Source organism: Haliotis cracherodii, unplaced genomic scaffold (assembly GCF_022045235.1).
Source record: "Haliotis cracherodii isolate W230 unplaced genomic scaffold, xgHalCrac1.p SCAF_13, whole genome shotgun sequence".
Lineage (NCBI taxonomy): Eukaryota > Metazoa > Mollusca > Gastropoda > Lepetellida > Haliotidae > Haliotis > Haliotis cracherodii.
Window position 1 is genome coordinate 21503522 of NW_027266268.1, and position 26997 is coordinate 21530518.

Here is a 26997-nt window from a genome sequence, read left to right on the forward strand (position 1 = left end):
CACTCACTCACTCACTACCAGCAAGGCGCAGAAGCACTGCCCTTTTTAGCTGAAAATAGATTGAAATATAGAAATGTCATTTATTTGCATAATAAGCTCTAAAACCAGCTTGTTCTTTTCACATCTTCCTCAAACTAGATGGCAAAAATATCAGTTGTCAAAAATACTGGTATAAATCTGTATTTCACACCCACTAAAGAAAAACACGAAAGTTGTCTTGATCATTTCTATCGGGGTTTTTTTATGGAAAGGTACAATTATAAATTTAGACCATGCTGCGGGACAGTGATGGCACGCCTGCTTCACCAGTTACATCTACGCTGGTGATGACGCGCACCACTGCTGGATTTACGTTTCTTGCTGTTGACACTGAACCAAGTGACTTCCTGCAAGTGGCAGGTTTTAGAACCAAATTCAAACGATCTGCACACTGTGTCTGCTTCCAAGCACAACTGGGCACATTCTTCAGGCGTTTTATCATCAATGGTCTTAAAGTTGGTTTGCTTTATATACTTGTCCACATGGAGGGTGAACTCAGATCCAAGTGATGAGCATTCTGTAACAAAATGAAAGATGTGTGCCTGAGCCGTTGTGGTGGACTAACTATTTGGACATTCGAACTAAACCGCAATGATCAGGTGATAATCACCATTGCTGTGTAAAGATGCTGTTTGTTGTTTAATGCCTCACCAACAAACCAGTGATTAACATTAAGAGCAACGTCCCATCGCATTGTAATATGAAGACACGATCAACACCAAAGACGCCTAGAGTGACGATCCATTATATATATTCATACACTTGGAAAAATGCAGTTTTCAATTTAATAAGAAGGGACAAAACTATTTGCATAATCATGGTAACCCACATGTTAAATGTCACATTCAAAACTTGATAAATGATACTGTCATACATGGGGTGGGGGCACGGGTGGCCCAGTCGTCTAAGGCGCCGCGATTCGCTGTGCAGAGTTGCGTCCCTTGGGCATACCAGCAACCTATGATTGTGGGTTCGAATCCCGGTTCGCCCCGATTATGTTTCTAGGTATGTCAGCACCATACCCGTGCTCGTGTGTTTCACCGAAGTGGTAAACGTCTGAGACCTGCATCACTTCGGGCTTTCCTCCCACATTAAGCTGACACGCCGCGATATAACTGGAATATTGTTAAAAGCGGCGTTAAACCAAACTCACTCACTCACTCACTCATACATGGGGTGATGTCAGTGTTACTGCGTGTTACCTGTCAGCTTTCTGCACACAACGCTGGTCTCGTCCATGTCGTATCCGATGGAACATATGCAGACACCACCAGAGCAAGTCCTCTCAGGAGGCGTAGCACAGTCGACGTCCGTTACACATGTGCCGTTATCTGCAAAACACACGAGTACATTACACACAGAATGTACACCATGTATACCCTGTGTGTGTAAGAAGTAAAGTTTGTCACGGTGCCGATTTTAAGACAACAACCTTGTGTTGTTTTGGAGATGGGTTTAAAATCAAATCCTTAATAAGCGGCGTCGTAAATTGAAAATCCTCGATAAGTGATAACTGACGGGCTGTTACACCTAATAAATAAATTAACATATTAAAGTTTATATTATTTTGCTTTTGTGTAATCAAATTACTCGAAACATTGCAGAAGTGTATTGTGGGGGCTGAGCTGACACATGTACACATAGCCGAGATTCAGTGTCACTGTATTTGAAGTTGATGCAAAAGTGAGAGAGTGAGTGAGTGAGTGAGTGAGTGAGTGAGTGAGCGAGTGAGTTTGGTTTAAAGCCGGATTTAACAGCATTCCCGTTATATCACGGCGTGTCAGCTTAATGTGAGAGGAAAGCCCGAAGGGATGCAGGTCTCAATCGTTTACCACTTCGGTTAAACCCACGAGCACGGGTATGGTGCTGACAAACCTAGAAACATAATAGGGGCGAACCGGGATTCGAACCCACAATCAAAGGATTCTGGCGTACCCAAGGGACGCAACTCTGCAAAGCGAATCGCCTCCCGTGCCCCCTTGAGGCAAAAGTAGCAACGTCGGTTCCACTACTTATGATAGCAGACTGCAGCAACCGCAAGCCATAAAATGAAGTGGGTACAGAGTTGATTGCACTGAATAATACCGTCGTGAATCGACGGCGTGAAATGACGCCGCCGTTTGACGAACATGGCGAAGGAACAGCAACAGCGGTTGTAGTTTTTGACAGCAGTATGTTTGCTAAAAGCCCCATGCTAATGTACAGGTGGACATGTGGTTATGGGCCTGTTCATGGAATGACCATTCCTTAGTCCAGATACAGACATTATAGTCCCAGGGCACCAACATCCGTCTCGGGCATATTTTATGGCTGCTGTGGCATGACCCAGTGGTTTAAATATGTTTCGGATAAGCCGCCAGATTGGAAATGGTTGACATCATCTTGGCATATCTCTTCCCAGGAAACAATATCAATTATTCTAAAATTGAAATAAACTATTACACCTATGGATTATTCATGTGGATGCCATGTTGCTTGGCAGTAATGACAGAGCAGTGTTACCAAGACTGGTAGAACAGTGGTTTAAGCGTTCGCTCCACACGAAGGCCCAGGTTCGAGTCCCCACATAGGTACACATATATTTTGAAAATTTCTGGTGTCCCATTGCTGGAATATTGCGTAAAACGACAATATGTTGGTGCTCCAAACATTGTGTTATCGGCTCTCTGTTAGTTCTGGAGTCTGGAAAACGCCATGGAATCGGCCAGACGGACGTGTTTTGTAATTAGTTTTAATTGTCATCTCACGTAGTATAATTTTTCAAATGTTCATGTTCTTATATTTGTAATACAGAATGCCAATGTCCAAAAAGGGTTTAAACAAACAGAAATATATTGAGGTGTGCTCTTTGTGAAATACAAATAGTCACTGAAATAAAACCATTTCTTCTCGATGTTTCATATATTCATATTTTTTATCTCGTCAACGGTACAGAAACCCAATTATGGCTTTTAACTATAATAGTTAACAGTACCGCTGACGCATACATACATGGATCAGACCTGCTCGCCAGTTCGGTAGTTGACGTTGATGCTGGAGCTGATGTTGTCGGTGCAGGAGTTGTTGTAGTCGTTTCAAGACTTGTCATTTCAAATTCGGTTGTATCAGGAATCGTTATTGCATGAGTTGATGCAGGCTTTGGGGTGATGGCAGTAGGAGTGGTAGTGGTAGTGGTAGTGGTAGTGATAGTAGTAAACGTTGATATAGGGGTGGTGGTTGGGGTAGTAGTAGTAGTTGATGCAGGGGTGGTGGTTGGAGTAGAAGTATTAGTAGTAGTGGTTAATGCAGGGGTGGTGGTTGGGGCAGTAGTAGTAGCAGATATAGACACTTCAAGTGAAGGAGGAGACACAATAGATGTAGTTGAAGAGGCTGCTTGAGAAGGTACTGTTGCCGTAGCTGTTGTGTTTGTTGCAGACGCTGTTGCCATTCCTGCTTCAGTAGTTTGTGGTATGAACACACCAAGACGTACACATATATGGGCTTTCGCAGTGTTGACGGGGATGCACATGTGGTTGGTACTGCATGGCTGATTTGCACACGGATGAGCCTACAAATAATCATAATTACACATGATAAGGTGCTTGTATGATTGTTCCAAAGTTTGATAACATACGAGAGGCGTTCAGTAAGTTTTGCAACTTGGGCATTTGTGTTAACACGAACAATGTCAACTTGCGGCAGGTGTGCCACTGGTCATAACATCAGGTTGACACGTGTCATAACAAGTTCCAGACACAACAATAAGTTAGATATGAGGGCTTCGTTCACCAAAGTTTGGTCACAATCATGGATTCTCTCAAACATGAACAACGCGCTGTAATAAAGTTCCTTACCAAGGAGGGATGGATAGTCAAAAAAATCCATTATCGCATGTGTAAAGTGATGGGTAAAGATGCTCCTCACTATTCCACAGTTTGCCGTTGGTCTCTACAGTTTAAAAGGGGTAGGGAGTCCATAGACGATGACCCAAAGTCAGGCAGGCCTTCAGATGCCACCAAACCGGAAACCATTGCTGCTATAGAAAGAAGAATGTTGTCTGACCGACGAGTGAAAGTATCTGAACTTTCTAGGGAATTCCAAATATCAGTTGGAACTGTTGGAACCATAATTCATGAGCATCTTGGTATGTCCAAGGTATCTGCAAGATGGGTACCTAAATTTTTAGAAACCTCAGAGCTCAAGATCGCCATCAGAGAACTGAAAGAACCGAGACTTCCTGGATCTCTATGAAGCCGCATTTCTTTCTCGTCTAGTGGCAGGTGATGAAACATGGATCCACCACTGGGACCCAGAAACTAACTTGGAATCCATGCAATGGAAGTACCCCAATCCTCCACCTCCGAGGAAGTTTCGCACTCAACCATAGGCTGGCAAGGTAATGGCCACCATATTTGGGAATACAAGAGGCATATTACTGATTGATTACATGCCACCAAAAACTACAATAAATGGACAGTATTATGCTAAATTTGCGAACATCTATTCGCCAGAAACGCCGTGGGATGTTACCACGTGGTACCCTACTTTTGCATGACAACGCTCTGGTTCACAAGTCGAGAATTGCACAGGCCTCCATATGTGAATGTGGATTCGAACAGTTAAATCACCCACCTTACAGCCCAGACTTAGCCCCCAGTGACTATTTCCTGTTCCGGCAAATGAAATCTGCCCTACGTGGAAGACGCTTCCAGGGTGACGAGGACATAAAGGCTGCCACAGAGGCGTGGTTGGAGGGCCAATCTGCGGATTTTATGAAAGTGGTATTGAAAGCTTGAAGGACAAATGGAATAAGTGTATTGAGGTGAATGGGGATTATACTCAAAAATAAAAGGGCAAAATATATTCTGCGACTTGGTCTTATATATAAAATGCAAAATTATTGAACGCCCCTCGTACTATGGGCGACCTTAAAGGTATGAATTCATAAATCATGAACACTTCTGTATTTGTTAATAAATACAAATCAAGCCTAAAGGACTGAACACGAGAGTGTGACTTTGTTTTCGCAATTCGCTGTCTTTGATTGTATTAATGAATAATTGGAAACCGTCACGATCACATTCGGTAGGTGTTACGACCCACCTAAACGATTTACAGGTATGCTTTGCAAGAGGGAATGGGTCTGGTCAAATTGTGTATTCTACAACTTTCAAAGTTATTTCATTTGAAGTAGATCTTTCACTCCGAAGCAATACATCTGCACGAAGATCTGAGAAACTCTCCGTGGGTATGTCGCGGCAGGTAATTCCTGAACAATCTTTAACCGCCCAAACTAAATAAAGGATGTGTTGGTTCTTGAATCAGTCAGATGGCAGTTTTCTAAAATGATACACTATCTTGATAAGTACATTTCGATCTTAATTGAACAGTAAATCCACACTGAACACGCATTTTGTCTCGATAGTACACAAGTTATGATGTAGATGCCATGTTCCTCGGAAACGGCAGGTATAATTTCAGAGTAAAAGATCTGAAATGTGTTTGCAATTACATGAACAAACAGAGGCAGACATATACCCATATGCATGCCTCTAACTACATTAAAAGGAAATGTTTATATGATTATATAATACAAGGAAGCGAGGGCAGTATCTTATGGCGCATTCATTCTGGCGAGTGTATAACAGTTAATAGGAAAGGAAACTGAATATCTTAAGCCTAATTATATGGGAATAAATAATTTCTATTATATGGTCATAGAGGTTTACGCCATCCGAAGTGTGCTGAGAAAATGTTGGACTTTCTCATGGGTACAATGTGTGAAGCCCATTTCTGGTGTCCCCCGCCGTGATATTACTGGAATATTGCTAAAAGCAGCGTAAAACCATACTCGCTCACTCACCTTATGCATATGAATCGGAATTTGTGCTCTGATTGCAGTGCTTGCTTCTTATTGTTGTTGGAGAGGTGGAGTAGCCTATTGGTTAAAGCGTTCGCTCGTCACGCTAAAGACGCGGGTTCGATTCCGCATATGATAACAACGTGTGAAGCCCATTTTTAGTGTCCCCCGCTGTGATATTGCTGCAATATTGCTAAACGCGGCGTAAAACCATACTCACTCACTAACTGTTATTGTTGTAAAAGTACTTAACCTCTCTGAAAGAAAAATGGATTATTTAGTTTTGAATATATATATTTATTTGGCTAGCAATAATACTCATTCATTCTTGGCTGTCATGACTGAATAAGTCTTTCATAGACAACTTTAGCAAATATTATACACATTTTAAGTGTTCATTACCATACTTTTAGGCAGGAATGTCACATACATCCACTATGTCTAGAGATTATAAAAGTATTTTAAAATACATACAAACAACATAGTAAGACTATTTTATTATTCAAACCCTATGGTTATTCCCAAATAGCCTTTGCTCGTCATTATGGGTGGGGTTGTAAAATTCAGTGAATAGGTTGATTGCGTGCCAATTTATCCCGACGGCGTGGATCGTTGCTTACAGTATGAAATACTGGTTGGCCTGGCCAGTGTCGATTTTATGTACTCAAGTTAAGAACACCTCTGTCTGAATACACACTTTATGTTGGATATAAAAGAAAACAACTTTGGTATAGTTTGTTTTTAACTGAAGAAGTTTGGAAGAAAATAAATGTCCGCAAAGCTATAGGTCCTGAAGGAATGTCGTGATCAACTCATATTTTCAAATATATATTCCAAACTTCTATCGTCACTAGTAATGTTATTCCTTTACTTTGGGGGACATCTAGTGTTATCGTTCTTACAACATTTACATATCATTATGTTAAGAATGATTACTGACCCGTTGCTTTGACACCGATAACTATGAAATGCCTGGAACGTATTGTTCAATATTTACTTTTTAGACAGATAGAACATTTACTTGACCCACGTCAGTATGCCTACAGAGCCGGTAGAGGATGCCACTCTTACACTGTTGAACAGTATATGCAAACTTCCAAATTATATGTACGAATCTTGTTTGTTGACTTCTCTGCTTTGATACAAACATATTTATTTCCATAAAGTGGAGGGATTGGCAAACGAGCAAATCTGAATGCCTCTCCCAAACATGATATATATATACAAATAGCAATGTATTGAAAGAGACATGAGAAATAGCATACATTGTATAATTGGTATTAAAGATAAGTATTGTTCTGTAAGTGTGTAATTACCGGATTATCTTCCATAACTACAGTTACATCATTATTTACATTCAGCACAACAACATCGCAGTATCATATAGCAAAGCCAACATCTCAGACAAAACCTCTAAATCGACAAGAAGATAGAATAAAACTGTGCACCAATTTCAGAATTTCAAGATTTGTTACTGTCGTTAAATTTGAATTACCATTTAGAATTGACTTTAAATCGTAGCCTTTTACGAAATAATACATGTTTTGCCTTAATGTACTGTTTAAGGGACACGTAAGAAAGAAATGAAGTGCATCTTCCGTATGATAGCCACAACAACATCTCGGGCTGTCGGATATAAATCTGGCAAATTTGTCAGCGTTAAGATCACTGCAGCCAAGCCTGAGACGGGAGTGTATAAACTGACAGAATCTTGTTCCATAATTTGTATCAAAGTATAAACCATTCCTATCATTGCTTTTTATAAAACTCATAAAACTTCCTAAGCTACTGGCATTGGTGTATTCAATAGGTAGTGAGCTCCAAATATTAACTGAATCTGGAATAAATGATTTGGCATAATTATTTGATTTACACGTTGTGGTTTGCAGCTGTGAGCAGTTTCTCAATTTATAATCACTTGCATCCTACACTCTATTTGGAACTACGGATGTGAGATAGTCCGGTATTAGATTGTTAACCATATTATATAAAAAAATATTTAACTTTTGAAAATGCCTTCTTTCTTCTTATGACGTAAGATTTGTTTCTTTATAAAGTTTACTGTGACTTGTGCCACGAACAGCCCCCCAAATAGTTCTGAGTGCATCTAGATTTAGTTTTTCAAGTAGTAACGCCTGCTCTTTTGTGCAGTTGTCCCATATGTGGCAACAATAATCAACTATCGGTAACATGAAAGATTTATACATAGTTTCCAGTGTTTTTCTATTTAACCAATACTTGAAACTCCTGAGACAAAATCGTTGGACTGACTTTCTTGACTAGGCTATCAATGTGATCGTTCCACGTACAATCTTCTTGGAGAATAAGTCCTAGATGTTTATGAGAATGAACTTCCTGAACAGTAGTGTTATTCATTTTCAAAATTAGTTTTACATTTGGAAGAATCTTCCGGGGAAATTGGATAGATACTGTTTCATTAGGGTTGAAATCGACCTGCCTGTTATTCTACTTAGATCGTTATTCAGACAATGTGCTGCTGTATTCGGGTCATTTACCACGACATATAGGGATGTGTCATCGGCAAACAATCTTATATTACTATCAATATCGTCTATAATGTCGTTTATGAAAATAAGAAACATTAGCTGTCCTAAAACTGACCCTTGTGGAACTCAGGCCGTAACTGGTCGTCCCAATGATAACAACCCGTTGGCATCTATGTTTTAGGTAGCTTTCAAAAGCTTCTTTGCTTTTACTACCAGCCTCGTCTGCTTATGCAAAAATTATCTGACATGTCTGTTAATTCAACAATGATAAAATGATAATTTTCTTGTTAACAGACCACAGTTTGAGACTGTAAATGGTATCAAATCAACTGTGACTTTAACATCCATGTTGTGTCCCCTCTCCTGTTGTATTTAGTTTATACACAAATGACTATATCATTAGTTTTCACATTTGTTTAACCGTTTAGTTTGCGCTGGTCGGATTCATAAAGCAGTCTGAAAATGATTTATCGGTCTCAAATTTCAAAATTTGTCCAATTGTGCATGATTAACTTTCTTACTCTAATGGTCAAAAAGACAAAGGAGATGATTATAGATTTCAGAAATATAAGAAGACCGAAGTTCTGCTTGCTGTTGTTGATAACGAAAATATTGATTTGGTTGAACAATATAAGTATCTTTGGACCATTATTGATTCGAAACTCGCTTGGAGGCATCACGACTGCTTTACTGAACAAGCTGGATACTGACTGCACACCCTCGTGTGCTCGTTAACAATACTTAAAGCAGTATTCTTTCCATGTAAAATAGTTTCATTCACGACACTAACATTTTTAAACGAATCCCTTTATTTTGGGTTTGTCTCAATAACTTTGCCTTTGAGCTTATAGTAGTATTTCCTTCATGACAGACTTTTTAAGAATTCAAATCCGTGGCGACAGTGCTTGAAAAGTAGCGATTTTACGAGCGCATCCTAGAATTGGAGAGAAAAAAAGGATGTTCCATTAACGATGATTAACTTTGCTTTTGTTCTGGAAAGTTATGTACTTTTGATGAATCTACCCTCTTGATTCAAGAGCTAGGCCACTTTTATTCTGAGTAATTTAAAACCGAATTTCTTACCGGTCATAGCTGCTGCTGCATAGAGGGTGTCATTATGATTGCATTTATAATAAAGAAGAGACGTCTCAATATACACTGTGGATGAAAGGTTGTGTTATGTCATATATTGTAATTCAAGTTAAGATACAAGGAGTACAACATTTCGATTTTAGCAGAATACATACGTCAATCTTAAAACGTCTTCAATATAGTATGTTTCTTGACGAGGCAAAGAAATTATATTGGGTGCTCAAATTCATTTAGAAACTTACACACACACACAAGGTGTTCTTAATATGACAAAAAGGGTTTGTATCCAGATCAGTAATGACTTCATTAATGGCATGTCAATTCTCCGATACTTAAATCCTTGTCGTATGAATAATAGAGAGCTCTTCTTGAATGACATGTGCCATACCTACTTGATTCTCTGCAAGCATACATACATACATAGCGCTTAGGTCAGCGTCAGACACAGTGCCAAATAAGAAACTCAAGGCACTTCCAACAAATGGCAATAGTGAAAGCTTGGGTCGTGTGCGCAACCTACCGTTTTCTAAGAAATTGTCTGCTCGGCTATTTAAGGTTGAATTCAGTCTTGTAATTTCCTCGTCTAATTTGATATACATGCTTAAGATGCCTGTAGATTTATCGGAGTGGTAGCGGGTGAAGGACTGTCTAACAATCCTTGCGACTTGATCAATAAAATACCTGCACTTCCCAATAAACTGATTATATGATTCTAAATCAATAACGAAGGTTACGAGTCATTTCGACCTAGTCGTGGTCATATCCTTCAGTTTACGAAATACAATGTTTTTCATACATTAGCGAAACCTGTGTTAACCCCACAAGGAAGAGTAAACCCAGAAGAAACATATTCTCTCTGAAACATAAGAGTAAATAATCATATTTACTGGTTCTACACCCAAACCATACAAAACTATAATATACAAGCAATTGCCTGGAGCAACTGTTTAACCTTTTATTTTTATTGGGATGTGCGTTTTCAGTAGAAGCCCTTGTTAGTTTTAGTTCAATGAACTCTATACAGATGTCTTCTTCGTCACAATCTGCAACGGAGCTTTGGGGCTCTGCTTGTTTGTCGGCCTTTCCATAAATTTCGGCTGACTTTTGATCATTTTCCTGATGCGTCTCAGAGGACCTGTTCCTTGCATTTAGTCTCTTTTGTAACTCCACTAGTGATATGTAATCTTCTTCTTCCAAGTCCAATCTCTCATGGCGGTATCGCTTAGTCATCTGAGATATGGGATTAGCAGTTTCTGGACCTGAGTCTTCACTACTTGACCTGTCTGGCGGAACAATGTGGTATGCCTTCCTTCTGGGCCTGTCGGTTGTGTCCTTAGGAATTTCCAGTCATCTAGTTTTGCTATTCGCAAATGTTCTGCATGTACTTTTGTCACAGTGCCGTCTAGCTGGCTCCGGATGATGAAAGTGACTGTCTGCTCGATGATGATTAGTATGGCTTTCATTTGGCTTGCTGGTCCTGTCAGCATACATGTACTTGGATTGCCTTTTCTTTGCCATCCTCACATGCCAGTGTACTAACACAAATGACTTCTGTTGTTGTTGTAAGGCAATCTTGTGCTCCTTTTCCCCATTGTACTTCTTCCTTGGTTTTAGAAGAGTGTCAAATGGCAGTACTATATCTCTGTTGTACAAGAGGAAGAATGACTCACAGATATTGAACCGAATCGCTGCTAATGTCCGGTTCGGGTGTAAATCCCATGTCATTAGGTTGTCATCAAGTTTCTTTGCAAGGATATCGTGTAATGTCCCGTAGAAGCATTCTACTCTACCATTGGCCTGTGGGTAGTAAAAGGAAGTTGTCATATGATGAGTGCCTAATGATGCGAGGGTTTCTCTTATTACACTATTCACATTCTCTGTCCTGTTGCCTGTGACAATCTCCAGCAGGGAGCCGTTTTGAATGATTATCTCCTCTATTAACATGTGGGCGATGGTTTCGGCAGTCTTGTCTGGGACTGCAAAAGCCTCAGGCCAACCACTGTAGAGATCCACAAAATCGACAATATACTTGTTTCCTGACAGAGTAGTTGGGTATGGTCCTGATGGATCTATGCTTATCTTCGCAAAGGTTTCACATCAGTTCTTTGTTTGTGTAGAGACCAGGCTTGATGGGTTACACAACTGGAAATATACTCGTGTAAGTCTTTGTACACATTTGACCATTATTACTTTGTCTTCACGGCATCAAACGTCTTGTCATACCCATATGCCCATTCTCATCATGGTATTGATTGATTAGTTGTCTTTTCAATGGTGGCGGTCAGGTAGCCTAGTGTTTAAAGCGTTCGCTCATCAAGCCGAAGACCCATGTTCGATTCCCGACATAGGTACAATGTGTGAAGCCCATTTCTGGTGTCCCCCGCCGTGATATTGCTGGAATATAGCTAAACGCGGCATAAAACGATACTCACTCACTCACTCACTGTCCTTTCAATGATACAGGTACATACAATCTGGTGACTGGCTCATCATCAACATCTTTAATGCAGTTTAGGAGACCGACCATTTCAAGGAATTCCTTGAGGCTATAGCAACTTCCTGTCCATTCTCCAGTGAGGTTTTTATCTTCTGTTTCTCTTCATCCTTTGACTGTTCTTTATTCATATCTAGATTCGAGTCCTGCAACATTGTCTCAGCAACATCTTCTGGTTCTGGACGAGCATACGTCTCAGGATCAAACTTCGATGAGTCTAGCACATTGATTTCCAGATTGTTGTCATTCGCGAAATGTTCACTTTCCTCATTGTCTGCTCGAGGTGTATTCCCATCAGTTGGAACTCTGGATAGTGGATCCACACAGGTATTTACTGTATACCTGACAGTTATATCCTGCTATTTCCAGGGCCAAGAGTTGAACCTTCTTGTTTTGCATTGGAGACTCCAATAGGTACTTTGATGGTTTATAAGTTTTGATCTCTAACTCCACATTATGCAAGTAATGGTCAAGCTTCTCTAGGCCAAAGTGTATTGCTTCTTTCTCAATGTTTGTCAAGCGTGTCTGTGTGTCACTCAGTTTGTGTGACAGAAAGATAATTGGCTTCTCAGTCCCGTCATCACATATTTGGGCTTAACAAGCACCAATGCAGCTGTCACTCACATCCGTATATAGGATGTAGGGATTCTTTGGGTCAGAAAACGTTAGTGGTAGTATCACCGTAAGACTTTATTTCAGGAAATCAAAACACCATTGGCATTCTTCTGTCCAAGAAAATCTAACTGGAGAATCAGTTCAGCAATCTTTGAGAAATTAGGAATGAAGCGATAGTATTTGCACATACCAATGAAACTCCTGACCACTTTGACAGATGTTGGGGCTCCCATCGACCGTATGGCTTCCACTTTCTGCTCCTCAGGCTTGATTCCATTCTGGTTGTTCACTAATACTAAGTAGTTTGTTTCAGATTGGACAAAGCAACACTTAGAAAGTTTAAGTTTCAGTGAGTATTGTCTTATTCGATCAAATACACTTTGGATATGAGACCTATGATCATTGAGGTTTTTTGAAAAGATCAATATGTCAACTAGATATGCTATGACAAACGCTTCTATGTCTTGTAGTACGTCGTTCATGAGTTCCATGAATATTTTGTTCAGTGCCCGGAAGTCGACACCGAGACGTTTGCTGCCATCTGTCTTGTCAACTTCAACATTGGGGAAACTCCATGGTGACCTTGATCTGTTAAAGATCTTCGCATCCAGTATGTCCTTAATGGCTTTGTCAACCACTTTTGTTTTGTTAAGTGATGTCCTTAATGGCTTCAACCTGATAGGTTGTGGTCACCTGTGAGACAACCTGGAAACATGGTATTTTAAAAGATCTTCACGAGATTGGATTGAGAGGCCATTTGCCTTCTTTTATATCTCAGTTTTTAACAGATAGAAATTTCCAGGTACGTGTGGGATCCACTTTGTCTAAATTTTACGATCAAGATCAAGGTGTCCCCCAAGGAAGCATCTTATCAGTAACGTTGTTTACTATTAAGATTAATAGTTTAGCTAAGGTTTTGAATGACTCCATTGATGAGTCGTTATTGTTGACGATTTTAATAAATGCACACGATTGCAAGATAGTTGCAACGGCTTTAAGTTTTCTAAATCTAAAGCAAATTGTATCCATTTCTGTTGAAAATATAAACCATATAAGGACCCAGAATTACATCAAGCTGGAATTCCAATTTAAGTCGTAAAAGAAGCTATATCTTTAGGAATAAATTTAGCCACAGGGGATCCTACATTATATAAACTAAAGAAATCTGACGTTAACCAACTACAATATAAACAAGAATATAATCAGTTAAGAAGCGAATATAACACTTACAAATCAATATTTACAGATGGATCCAAGGATGGAGGTTCTGTTGCCAGCGCAACCGTAATTGGATCCAGAACTATATCAAACAGATTACCAGATGACTCTTCAATTTTTACAGCAGAATCAAAGGCCATATTAACTGCTCTAAACTATATAAATGGCCAGTCCAAACATAAGGAATTTATCATTTATTCAGTCTCATTGTCCTGTCTTCACGCAATAAAAAGTTTGTCATGTCAGCATCCAATTTTACTTGAAATAATTAAACACAATAATCTTGCAACTGGCCAATACGACATCGTCTTTTGTTGGTTACACAGCCATGTTGGGATCGTTTGTAACACAATGGCTGATGCTGCTGCTAAGGCAGCACTCAACAAATCTGTGACACCACTTCTGATACCCTATAGTGATTATAAACCTGTTATTAGATGTGTAATCAGAGATCTAATGCAGAAGAAGTGGGACACCCAAGTGGGTCCATATAAAATTACATGCAATAAAAGCAAATATCGGTTATACCTATATTTACTTGGGTTGTCAGTCCAGATTTGAAGAGGTCGTATTAAGACGATGTCAGATTGGCCATTCTAGATATACTCATGAATATTTATTAAAAGATGAGGACCCTTCATTCTGTATCCCTTGTGATCACGGTCAAGCATGTCCTGCTTGATTGCATTGATTTTTCCATCGCAAGGGATAAATATTTCAAAGTTTCATTGCACAAGGATCTTTTTTATCAAGTAAGTTCTCATTTAATTATTGATTTTTTAAAAGAAATAGAATTATTAAATAAATTTTGAATATATGTTTTGTAATTTTTAAATATTTTAGAATTAGTAGAAGAAAACTTGTTAACTGAGATTGTTAGTGGCTTTACCCTTGATGGGGGTTGAAGTAGTTCAAAATGATTGTCTCCCAGAGAGGGTATGTCAGACTAAGTCATTCAAAGTAATGTTTTTTCCTCCACAATATTAATCATAGTATATATGTTCATTTAACCTGGCTAAATTTGTCATAATCACCAACTGCGGAAGGGATGATGTAAATCCGGCTGGGGTCCATGCAGGTAGCAAAAGTACTGTAAGTCCCCATCGACCCCAGCATGGTGATCTACCTTCAGCTGCTGGCGATCTGTAGCCCATTTTTATATTGTATCGTTATTTATAGTGATATCTTTTTATAGTTGTATGCTAGTTTTAAATATTAATCTGTAATATTTTTGTGATTTAACTGTCCATCGATGACAAATTTTATTTAGTTAAAATATATGTATTTGAAAATGTTTAATTTCTCGTCATGATATGCCTGAAATACTGCCGATGTGACGTAAAGCATTAACTCACTCACTCACTCACTCACTGTAAGTCATTCCAGTTGACAGATTGTAGTGAAACCTTCTTCTTATCTTATTCATAGAGCCCTTTTACTAATGAAAAACAACTCTATGGATAATCGAATCAATGATGACATTCCAATCTGCTTGCCTTTTCAGCCATATTGTCATACCATTTTGGCACATGATATACATTGAGTTACCTGTGTGTGTGTTAAGGTGGTATATATATTTGTACATGTGGATATTTTACGATATTATTACAATTGAGTGTATATAGCAATGCTTCATTTTCTAATAATTGCTCCATTTCATTAACCTCATGAATTTTGTGTTTTTGTTCACAGTAAGTGAATTATTATCACTGCACAGAAATGCACACCAAATCTGTAGGTGCTGTTGCTTTAGCTCACAACTCAGAAACTTCTTTATGTGTAATTTATCAGGCAGTGAGTATGTCGTGTGTGTCTTGTGGTCGATTCTACAAAGCCTTGTTTCACTTTTTGTGGATGTAGTTGATGCCTTGAAGCCTTGTTGTCTTTTGCTTCTGGAGCCTTACTTGAAAACCGTTCAATATATTTTTTTTAAAATGGTATATATATCAAACAGATATTGAAGTTGTGCCTTTTGCTATTTGCAGATTTTTGGCTTTTTTAATTTTTCTCGATTTCCATGGAAACAATTTGTACTTCATAAGCGGGTGGATTTAAAAAAAACTTGGCAAATATATCAAACACACCCTGAAGTTGTGCATTTTGCTTCTTGCATATTTTGGGATTTTTCATTTTCTCGATATCCATGGAGACATTTTCTACTTAGTCTCAAATAGGTGTGGTAAGTGTCATTTCCGGAGCACAGCTTGAAATCTGTGAAAGACTTTCCATCCAAACCTGATGCATATATGAACCTATGACTGAATTTTCAAAATTTGATTTTCTTCTGTTTTCATGGAATCAAGTTAGACTTAGCTGAAATGGAGGGTGGTGTCGTTTCCGGCATAGAACTAAAATACTATTCAACATTCTTTTCAAGGGCTGACGCCTTTTGCTATTTAGAAAAAAAAAATTCATGTTTCCATGGCAACAAGTTTGACTTTAACTGTTTATAGTGGTGTGTTTGTCTGGACCATACATCTAAAACTATTGGTACTCTTTCTTGAAACTATGCTTGCAGAAAGATGAGGTTGTCAACTGGTTGCTTTTGCTATTTAGGAATGTTTTGAATTTATATTTTTTTCTGTTTCCACATCAAAAGTTTGATTTTGACTCTGTTCATAGTGATGTATACCTGAAATAGAATCCCATTTCCATGGTATTGTTTTGATAGTTCAATAACGTGTATACAGAGATACAGATTAGATAGTTCTCTCATCATGTTGTACTTAAAGTAACAGTCGGATGATTTGTTCTTTTTCATTTGTGTGGGCCTGGTGGATTTGTCATCTTCTGATGACTCCTGCTAAATGTGTTCTACCAAAATCAGTGCAAGGTTTAGTTGCCCAAGGAAACCTTTATCCAACCCCAGATGTTGGCATGTATGTAACCTTTGATACACTTATCAAATTTTTTCAAAGTTTATTTTCTCTACACCGTCTTTTTTAAAACAACAATGTTTACTGTCAGTCTCATTTACCCAGCAGACATGGAAGTTAATACACATGGTCTATGTGGTCTTAATTGTATGATAGTTACAATTGTTCACAGAGGTATTTTGTCTTTTAGTTTATATTGGTTTACTTCTCAGAATCATTATTAATGATGGGTATTATGTAAATTATCATGTTATGTTATCATTCAGTGTTTGGTAGCCAAGGACTAGTTAGCCACGTTAGTTGGCATTACATTGGGGTTTAAGATTGTAAGATTTTTTAACTGACTATTTGTTTCCTACAGAAATAAATGGATTGTGATTACCAAACGTCTCGCACTAATACTGAATATTGTGGTATGTTACCTGGTTTAGAATAGGTCCCCAGGAACTAATGCATGGTGTAAGAGATGACTAATTAGATCCAGTAGGTTAGACTCAGTGACTTGATTCATTACGTGTCTTTGTACCTTGATCTGTAGGACCATAACATCTCATCATATATAATTGTTTTGTCTGGTCGAGACTTGATTATTTACAGCCTGTATGATAATTTCTTGTACACAATGTATAAAAGGTTTCATTGTGTTTAAAGAATAAAATGTTCTAACTGAAAACAATTTCTTTATAGTCATTTTAAACTCAAATATCTGCATAAGTTTCCCTGTGCTCTACAACTTATCTGAATACAGGAACAACTCACACCTTGAGTCAATGGATGTCTACAATCTGGCAAAAACAGAAAGTTTTCAACTTGACATGATAACCATGACCATGTGTATATATGGGCAGATACATTAACACTGCATGAATGTCCAATAGATCATCTTTGGTCTTGGAAATTCCAAGTGAGTTTTAAGTTTTCCAATAAAACAGTACTATTATCTATAATGCCTGTGGGGTCAATCTTCATCCCAATAAAACATTACTATTATACATAACACTGCAGTTATTTATGCCTGTGGGGTTTATCTTCCCCTGAATAAAACATTACTATTTTTTATGATGCCAATAGGGTCTATATTCATGTCGATAAAACATCACTGTTATTAATAATGCCTGTGGGGTCTATTTTCATCACCCATAAAACATCACAACTATCTATACTGCCCATGGGTCTATCTTCATCCTTATAAAACATAACTACTATTTATAATGCCTACGGGGTCGATCTTTATCACCAATAAAACATCAATGCTAGTAATGATGCCTATTTGGGTCAATCGTCAGTCAATAAAACATACCTACTACGCTTATGTGATCTATCGTCAGCCAAAAAAAACAACTATTCAATTGCCTGTGGGATCTATATTCATAAAAAAAACGTCACTACTATTTATAATGCCCACTGGGTCAATCGTCATCCCCCGAAAAACATTACAATTATATATAAGCCTGCGGGGTCTATCTTCATCCCAACTAAAACATCAGAGCTATTTATAATGCCTATGTGATCTATCTTCATCACCAATGAAACATCAGGACTATTTTATATGCCTATGAGGGTCTATCTTCATCACGAATAAAACATCAGTGCTACTTATAATGCCTGTGGGATCTCTCTTCATCCCTAACATCACTAGTATGTATATTGCGTATGGGGTTCAGTGCTTTTTCTAATTCCCATGTGGTCTATCTAACAAAACACCACTACTATTTATATTGCCAATGGGGTATCCCTTCATCCTTATAAACAATCACTACGCCTGTGTGGTCTACCTTCATCCAAAAATATAACATCAATACTATTAATCATGCATATGGGGTCCATCTTCATCCCTAATAAAACATCACTGTTATTAATAATGTCTATGGGGGACTCCCTTCATCCCCATAAAACATCACTACTATCTATAATGTCTGTGGGGTAAATCTTCATCCCCCCAAATCAGAAGTACTATACTGAACCGCAAAAGAAACGTCACCCCAAGTAACATTGCATGAAAAGTTGTCATTTAAATATCTGGGTAATTTTTGTCAAAGTTTCTAAAATTTAACATTACCTTGTCCGCAAAAAATGAAATTTGATGATAAATAAACAAAGCAGATGACAAAACCGATCGCCCAAGCGCATCACGGTAACGGCCATGGTAACCCGATGCATGTGAGTTCCGTGCAAATGGAAATGCACATGCGTTCCCCCATTTCTTGCCCTAAAAAATCCACCCAGATCGGATAACATTCATGCGTTATTGAAATGCTACCACATGCCAAGATTGACACCAAGCCCTTGGAAGATTGCAAGCTGGACAAACCGCCCGGCAAGTAGCCAATGCATTTCAAGTCCACGAAAGGACCATATACAGGCTCCATCAACGGTACCATACCACCAACACTACAGATGACCGACCACGAAGTGGAAGACCAAGGGTCATCACCCGACGTCAGGATCGTCAGATTGTGCGACAGCATCTTCAAGATAACTTTGGTACTGCTGCGGAAACTGCTCGACAGACCATGGGGAGACACCAGCGACACATTAGTGCGGACAGCGTGCGTCGACGATTGACGAGTAGACACCTCCACTGTCACAGGCCACACCGAGGACCCATTCTGACACCACGTCATCGCTGGGACCGTCTTCAGTGGACAACACAGCACCAGCAGTGGAGAAGAGTCCTCTTCTCAGACGACAACCGTGACTGTATCTCAACAGCAAATGGCAGAGAGTTTGGCGACGCCGTGGGGAACGTTATTCGGATGCTTGTGTTGAGAGAGATTCGTGGGGTGGTCCAACCATCATGGTGTGGGGTGGAATTGGACATGCACAGTTGGGTCGGCCCTGTGGTCTTCCAGAACATCGGTCCAGGGAGAGACAATGGTGTCACAGCAGCTCGATACATTGATCAAGTCTTGAGACCACACGCCATACCTCATTTGGCACGTCGACGCAAACACGAGTTTCAGCATGATAACGCCCGTACCCACACCGCGAGAGCAACAAGAGACTTCCTCCAGCAGAATGGCATCAGAACAATGCAGTGGCCTGCCCTTAGTCCCGATTTAAATCCCACTGAGCACCTGTGGGACGAGATTCAAAGACGGCTGAATGACGTCCGACCAAGGACGACAACTGCAGCTGAACTGAGGCGTTCCTCAGAGTGTGGGCTCAAGTGCATATGGCCTTCATCAACTGCCTCATCCATTCCATGTATCGACGTTGCACGGCAGTCATAAATGCACATGCGGACACACCAGATATTAACTTGTGATGTCATTTTCTCAGATATTAGAGTTGTGTTTCACTTTAGGAACATTTATTTGACACTTTAATTTAAACCTTGATGATCAGTTTTGCCAAGTTTCATATTTTTAATATGTCTCAAAGTATGTTTACAGTGTTTGGACAAATAAGGTTTTTCATATATCTATCCATGGTGACTTTTCTTTTGCGGTTCAGTATATTTATAACGCCTGTGGGGTCTATCGTCATCTCCAATGAAACATCAGGACTATTTATAATGCCTATGGTATATAGTTGTATCCCAATAAAACATCGTTACTATTTATAATGCCTATTGGGTCTATATTCATGTCCAATAAAACATCACTATCATATAAAATGAGTGTGGGGTCTATCTTCATCCTGAATAAAACATCAGTGTATTTTCTAATGCCTACATGTATGTGGGTATCTTCATCCCAACAAAACTAATTTGTATAATGCCTACGAGCCCATTAAACCATTACTACTAACCTTTGATAATACCTACTGGGCCTATCTTCATGCCCAATGAAACGTCACTACAAATGATAATGCCTGTGGGGTCTGACTTCATTACCAATAAAACAACACCGCTATATATGCCTGTGGGGGTCCCTCTTCATCATCAATAAAATATTGCTACTGTTTATAATGCCTATGGTGTCTATCTTCATCCCTAATAAAACATTAGTAATATTTATACTGCTTATGGGCTCCATTTTCATTCCTAATAAAATATCACTTCTCTATATTAAGTCCAGATGTGGTCTTTATTTCACTTCTATTTATATTGCCTTTAGGACTTGTATTCAGCCCAAGTAAACATTTCTGGTGTACATTTCTGAATATTCAGCATCCCAAGCATATCGTAGGAGGCAACTATATCTACTTTTGGTAAGAGACGACCAGAAGGATCGGGTTGTCAGGCTCGCTGTTTTGGCTGATAGTTGTCATCGTATCCCTATGGGTCAGATACATGTTCCTGATGGTGATCACTGGATTGTCTGGCCCATATTCTATTATTTACGGGCCGACGTTATGCAGCTTGAATATTGCTGAGTGTGCCGCAAAACTAGTAAACAAACAAAAATAATTACTTTTCAGGATGCCTAAATAATGCTTTGTGTTCGTTTTCGCAAGATGCTTCAACATACAGTATCTCAACAACAGTGTTCTTATGACGTACTGGTGTGAGAAAATAAAGAAACAAAATACTTCCATATACCTTTTAGATTTGATTTTTAATATATTTGGCACATGTTTCAAGTATTTAATTTCCAGGACCACATGACCAAAAGGAAAGTGACAATCTAAGAGATTACATGTCCTACCGTAACATTCTTGCCTAAAAAATACACAATCTTTCAACACCACTTTGTAATACTGACTGAGTTCGCTTTGTTCATTTCACATGGATTCATTGATATGATCGTTTTCTTATTCAACAAAGAAGTTACAGGTTGGTTAGGTTATAGTGATTGTTCCGCAAACAATGGAGTGACGGCATATAAGCAGTATGGTGTCACAAATCGACAGGGGTACGATGCACTTTCGTGTTCAGGTGAGATGCAGTGCATACGAAACTAGTGTGACGTGCTCACATAAGCTCCGCCCACTGATGAATATTGTAAACTTAAGAGCTTGCAGGTTTAAGGGCACAACAAACGCCAGCAGTTACAAGAAATCGATGTAAAGGAGAATACTTCACAAACTGCACCAGTGATCAACAAAAAGAACAAAAAAAGGACAGCGATGCGCGAGAAATTATTCCATTTGTTTCTAGCTGCTTCTGTAGTTGAGCAAGTACCTGAATCTTTTATTTCTGACACGTAAACAGCAGTGGAAGAAAATTTGTCAAGGCATTCTGTCGCGGTGTCGTCTGTCATATGCGTGTATGTCTGTAATTCATTTCTTGAGAGGGGGCACGGGTGGCCCAGTCGTCTAAGGCGCCGCGATTCGCTGTGCAGAGTTGCGTCCCTTAGATACGCGAGAAACCTATGATTGTGGGTTCGAATCCCGGTTCGCCCCAATTATGTTTCTAGGTTTGTCACCTCCATACCGGTGCACGTGGGTTCCATCGAAGTAGTAAACGTCTGAGACCTGCATCACTTGGGGCTTTCTTCCCACATTAAGCTGACACGCCGTGATATAACTGGAATATTGTTAAAAGCGGCGTTAAACCCAACTCACTCACCCACTCATTTCTCGAGAGCTCATAAATCGTTTTTTTCTTAATATGTAAATGTAAACATGAATATTCTGTCGCTTATGGGAACCAGAGATACATTAAGACATATCTTGTTAAGGCACTTTAAGCAGTGCAGTGTGTTTCACCATCTAAATCAAACGACATGGACACACATTGCATACTGCATTTGCTGGATTTAAAATGGGGTAACAAATTACACTGACATATCAGGTGACATCGAGACGACAAAGAACATAGCCTATAACATTTAATAAAGCATATCATGATATAAGGTAGGGACGAACAATTTGATAGGGGGATGGGTTATCCAAGAAATAGCTTTAAAAAATAATTGTTGCTCTGGCTGTTGAAGAAAAGAATTGTCAGCCACAGAAAATACATTTTTGTATGTCGTTTGTTTTGTAAAAATATTTATGCTCTTTTGATGAGAACATCTATATTCATGTTCCGTTATAAAGCCCTTGGAAAATCGGTTCTGGCAATATGCGTAATGTCTTCGTCCGAATATAACGTTCGAAGATCGAAGACAGAGTGTATATACCGCCGGAACTAAGAACGGCGACGATCTTGCGACGATAGTTTCACAGTTAAAGTATATGATGAGAATACCTATATCTATAACTCGTAGATTCCGGGGTCTTCAGCAACCCATGCTTGCCATAAAAGGCGACTATGCTTGTCGTAAGTGGCGACTAACAGGATCGGGTGGTCAGACTTGGTTGATGCATGTCATCGATCCCTATTGCATGGATCGATGCTCATGATATTAATCACTGGATTGTCTGGTCCAGACTCGATTATTTACAGACCGCCGTCATATAGCTTGAATATTGCTAAGTGCGGCGTCAAACAACAAACCAACCAACCACCCAAACCAACCAAACTATATCAAAAGTCCGTAAGAAATTCGGTGACGATATGTTTCAGGTACTGTAAACACCGGCAATGCGGCGCGTCAGATAGTCGAGGAATACAGGTATGAATATACGTATTGTTTTCATAACGAAACTTTACAACGGCGATATTCCAACAGCTTTAAGTATCCGTGATCACAGTATATCACAATATTTCTGGTAATTCAAACTCTTTTGTTCGGGCTTGGGGGGTGGGGGGGGGGGGGACTATTTTGAAATGGGACGTATAACGGAGGCAATTATTCACTTCCTTTATCTGAAGCCAGATCTATTTTTCATTATTAGAAACCCCTATGGATGCGGTTACGGGGTTGATTTATCAGATTTAACTTGTACCTATATATTCCTACCCGGCACGGCGATGCGTGCGATCGGCTACGCCTGCTTACTGGGATCCAGAGACCCGTGAAGAACCGGGGTAGAATTGGTCTTCAGGAACCCATGCTTGCCGTAAATGGCGACATTGCTTGTGGCAAGAGCCGACTAACGGGATCGGTTGGTCAGAGTCGCTGACTTGGTTGATACATGTCATCGATCCCAAATGCGTAGAGCGATGCTCATGATGTCAATCACTAGATTGTCTGGTCCAGACTCGATTATTTTCAGACCGCCGTCATATAGCTGGAATATTGCTGAATGCGGCAATAAACACACACAAACAAACAAAACTGAGGTCGAGAACACGGACGCTGAACGTGTTGCATACTGGGAGCGTCCCGACCTCGAGCAGGGTCGAGTAGTTGGTGGCCGTGTTGACTGCGTGTGTAATTGCGTGAGTAACCCGCTGGTTTCTCAAATAATAACAGGCGGTCATGATCATGAGCAGAACTCAAACAAAAAATGAATGTACAACATATAATCGGCCTGGGCACAGCGAGATGTCTGGCCTCGCGAAACGAGATCGATTCTTGGCAGGTTGCACAAATGAGATATTGCTGTAAGCAAGTATAAATTTTCGAGTTGCAGCTGGAATATTGCTGAGTGCGGCGTTGAACAACAAAGCAACCAACCAACCAACAACCCCTGGAAGAGTGGTGACGGCAGTGTAATGGTGTTCTGGCCTGACGAAACTAGATCGAGTCTAAACAGGCGTATCAAGGCGAAATTGTTAAAAAAAAAAGAACAAATGCCCATAGGGAAGTGTGGTGATGGCAGTGTAATGAGGGTCTGGCCTGACGACACCATGGCGGATGGATCCAAAACCGAGTTGACATGAAACATGAGCCGATGTGCATACGGGACGACCCCAGAAAGAATATTTTAGACGTTCATTTGCTCTTCTGTTTATCAATCTTGACGGGTTCTTGTATATTATTTGTCCACATATGATCACCATCAACAGCATTTTGTAAGCATTTTTTTTTTTTTTTTTTTTTTTACTCGATTTCTTTGGAAACAATCTTGACTTAGTCTCTAAAGATGGGGTGGATTTATTTTCGCAGCACAACTAAAGAAAACGTTTAATATATTTTAACAAAACTTGGCAAATATGTCAAACAGACCTTGAAGTGGTGTCTTTTGCTATTTGGAGATATTTGGTATTATTATTTTTCCTGATTTCCATAAAAAAATGGACTTAGTCTCAAAAGGGTGGGGTAGGTGTCGTTTCCGTAGCACAACTTGAAAACTGTGAAAGACGTTTCTTCCAAACCTGGTACATGTATGCACCAAGTGCTGAAGTAGTGCCTTTTGCAATTTAGGATATTTTTCAAAATTTGATTTTTCCATCTTTCCATCGAAACAAGTTAGACTTAGCTGAAATGGAGGTAGGTGACGTTTCTGGAGAAGAACTAAAATCTTTTCAACATTGGTACTTGTTACTCAAGGGCTGAAGTGGTGTTTTTTGCTATTTAGGATTTTTTTTTTAAAATCCTCTTTCCATGGGAACAAGTTTGATTTTGACTATAGAAATACAAAGATCCGATCCCCAATTCCATAAACAGAAAAGATGGATTGAATACGAATTCTCTCATCATGTTGGACTTAAAGTAACAGTCAAACGATTTGTTCTTTCGAATTTGTGGGGGTTCGTCAACTTATGATGACTCTTGTTGTTCCTGGTGGCAGCTATACCAAAACAAAAAAAACAGAAGTCACGCATACATAAATGTGCCAATCTTCTGTTGTGGAACCTAATATATACCAGGCACCAAAAGAAACTGCGTGCGATAAAACCACATGCACTTGCATATAAGTAGCAGGGTTCTAGATATATTTATGTAATTGCAAGGTGGATGACTTACATTATCACTCGATATCAGCCTAAATGTACTTGTATCTTTCTATTGCACATTTGGGCCTTCACTGCAAATTCAGTAAATATAGTATTATTTCAACATGAAGACTACCATGACATACCATAATATAATGCTGTCATATGTTGATAATATAGGTGAACAATATTCGATTCAAAGTAAAATACAATGTTCTTGTTGTGTCTCCGGCCGTGCCTTACAACACTACCGAAAGGGACGTAACACCATTAAGTCAGTTTGTGATTCCTTCCAGCCTGGCCAGTGAAATTGTCGTTTGTAAATCCTGAGTAAAATTATATTTTACAAGGATTTTCTGGAACTACTTTTTTCCAAACAAATCCCGCCTTCTTACCTGCTGTGTCATCTGTTGGTCTTGTAGGTAGATGTTATTGTGAGATACTTGCAAGCTTTCCCTGTTCCCGGTCTTTGAATTCAGCTGACATTCCTTGGCCAACGACGACCAGTTGATCGAGAGACATCTGGATGAATAGCCACACAGTCGGCGACACTGCTGTAACGTTGTTCTTCGAAATATCTGGAACACAGACCCGGACAAAATCATGTCCGGTATTCCATCAAATTGTCCCTTTGATGCCACACTTAAAGAAAAGTGTAGAATGAGAGCAGCTACAAATATGGTATTTGTATCCATTTGCTCCCGATTACTTCACGCATATACAGTTGAAGCACTGAAGACAGACCGAGCTCGTCTCCTGAACCAGAAGATAATGATGCAAAATTGACAAGTCATTTCCAAAATCGATACCACAGTGGCTTTTTGTTTGTTTGTTTTGTAACCCGGCAGTCAGCTATAATAATCCAGCTGTATGGTGGTGTTCTGTCAGTGATCAAGTCTGGAGCAGCGAAACCATTGATGTCATACCTATGTCATGGCTTATATATATTTGTATTGGTAACAGTTCCCTGGACAGAGTCAACGATATAATAACGTTTTACTATGTCATCGACGGTTACCTTGACCTTTTTTGTGTTTTAGAAACTATACGTTATAAGAAACAATACGTGAGTTTCATCGGGTTTTAACGGTTAACAACACACCGAATGATCAATTTATAAATGTTTTACATCTATTTTGCCTTTTCCGCCCACTGGAATATGTCGCGGAAGATGACTGAGATTGATTTTTTTCTGGCGTTTACTTTTTTATTTTTCGAAAAATGGTTGCGGGATAGTCACTCGTCAGCAAAGTAATTATTTGTGATACTATGACCATTTGACGTCCCATTTGAAGCACATACTGCGGATTTAAGACCAATGTTTTGTGAACGATTCGTGAATGAACGCATACAAACATTATGATACCTCATTAATCTGAATAATACTATTCTGCTCTCAGTATTCACACAAGTTGGTTAAAAATAGTGACCCTCGCCTAAACGCACATTTAGGGAGTGGAATTGCACGAAAAACGATGTGAATAAGCGAAGTACGCACCAAGGGTTAACGAATGTGGCCACAAGAAATTTTAGGAAGACACTCAATCAGGACTTACATCAGGACTAAAGGTTTATAAACGGAGAAATGTATTTTATGCAGAACATTTGATTCCATTCTATGGATTGCATATATGTGTGATTTGGTATATTTCTGTTCAAAGAAAGGAAAATATATTTATTTTTATTGATCAGGGCTACGTGTGCTCATAATAGGCCCATCA

General features: G+C 39.3%; 1 protein-coding gene across 1 annotated transcript; it reads right to left on the reverse strand.

Moving 5' to 3' along the window:
• Positions 1-302: 302 nt before the first annotated feature.
• LOC139459735 (probable maltase-glucoamylase 2) lies at positions 303-25971 on the reverse strand. Its single transcript, XM_071241385.1, has 4 exons — positions 25672-25971; positions 3031-3586; positions 1242-1370; positions 303-556 (listed from the first exon to the last, which is right to left on the reverse strand). The coding sequence occupies exons 1-4, from the start codon at positions 25969-25971 to the stop codon at positions 303-305; spliced, it is 1239 nt and encodes a 412-aa protein (XP_071097486.1).
• Between the last annotated feature and the right edge of the window lie 1026 nt (positions 25972-26997).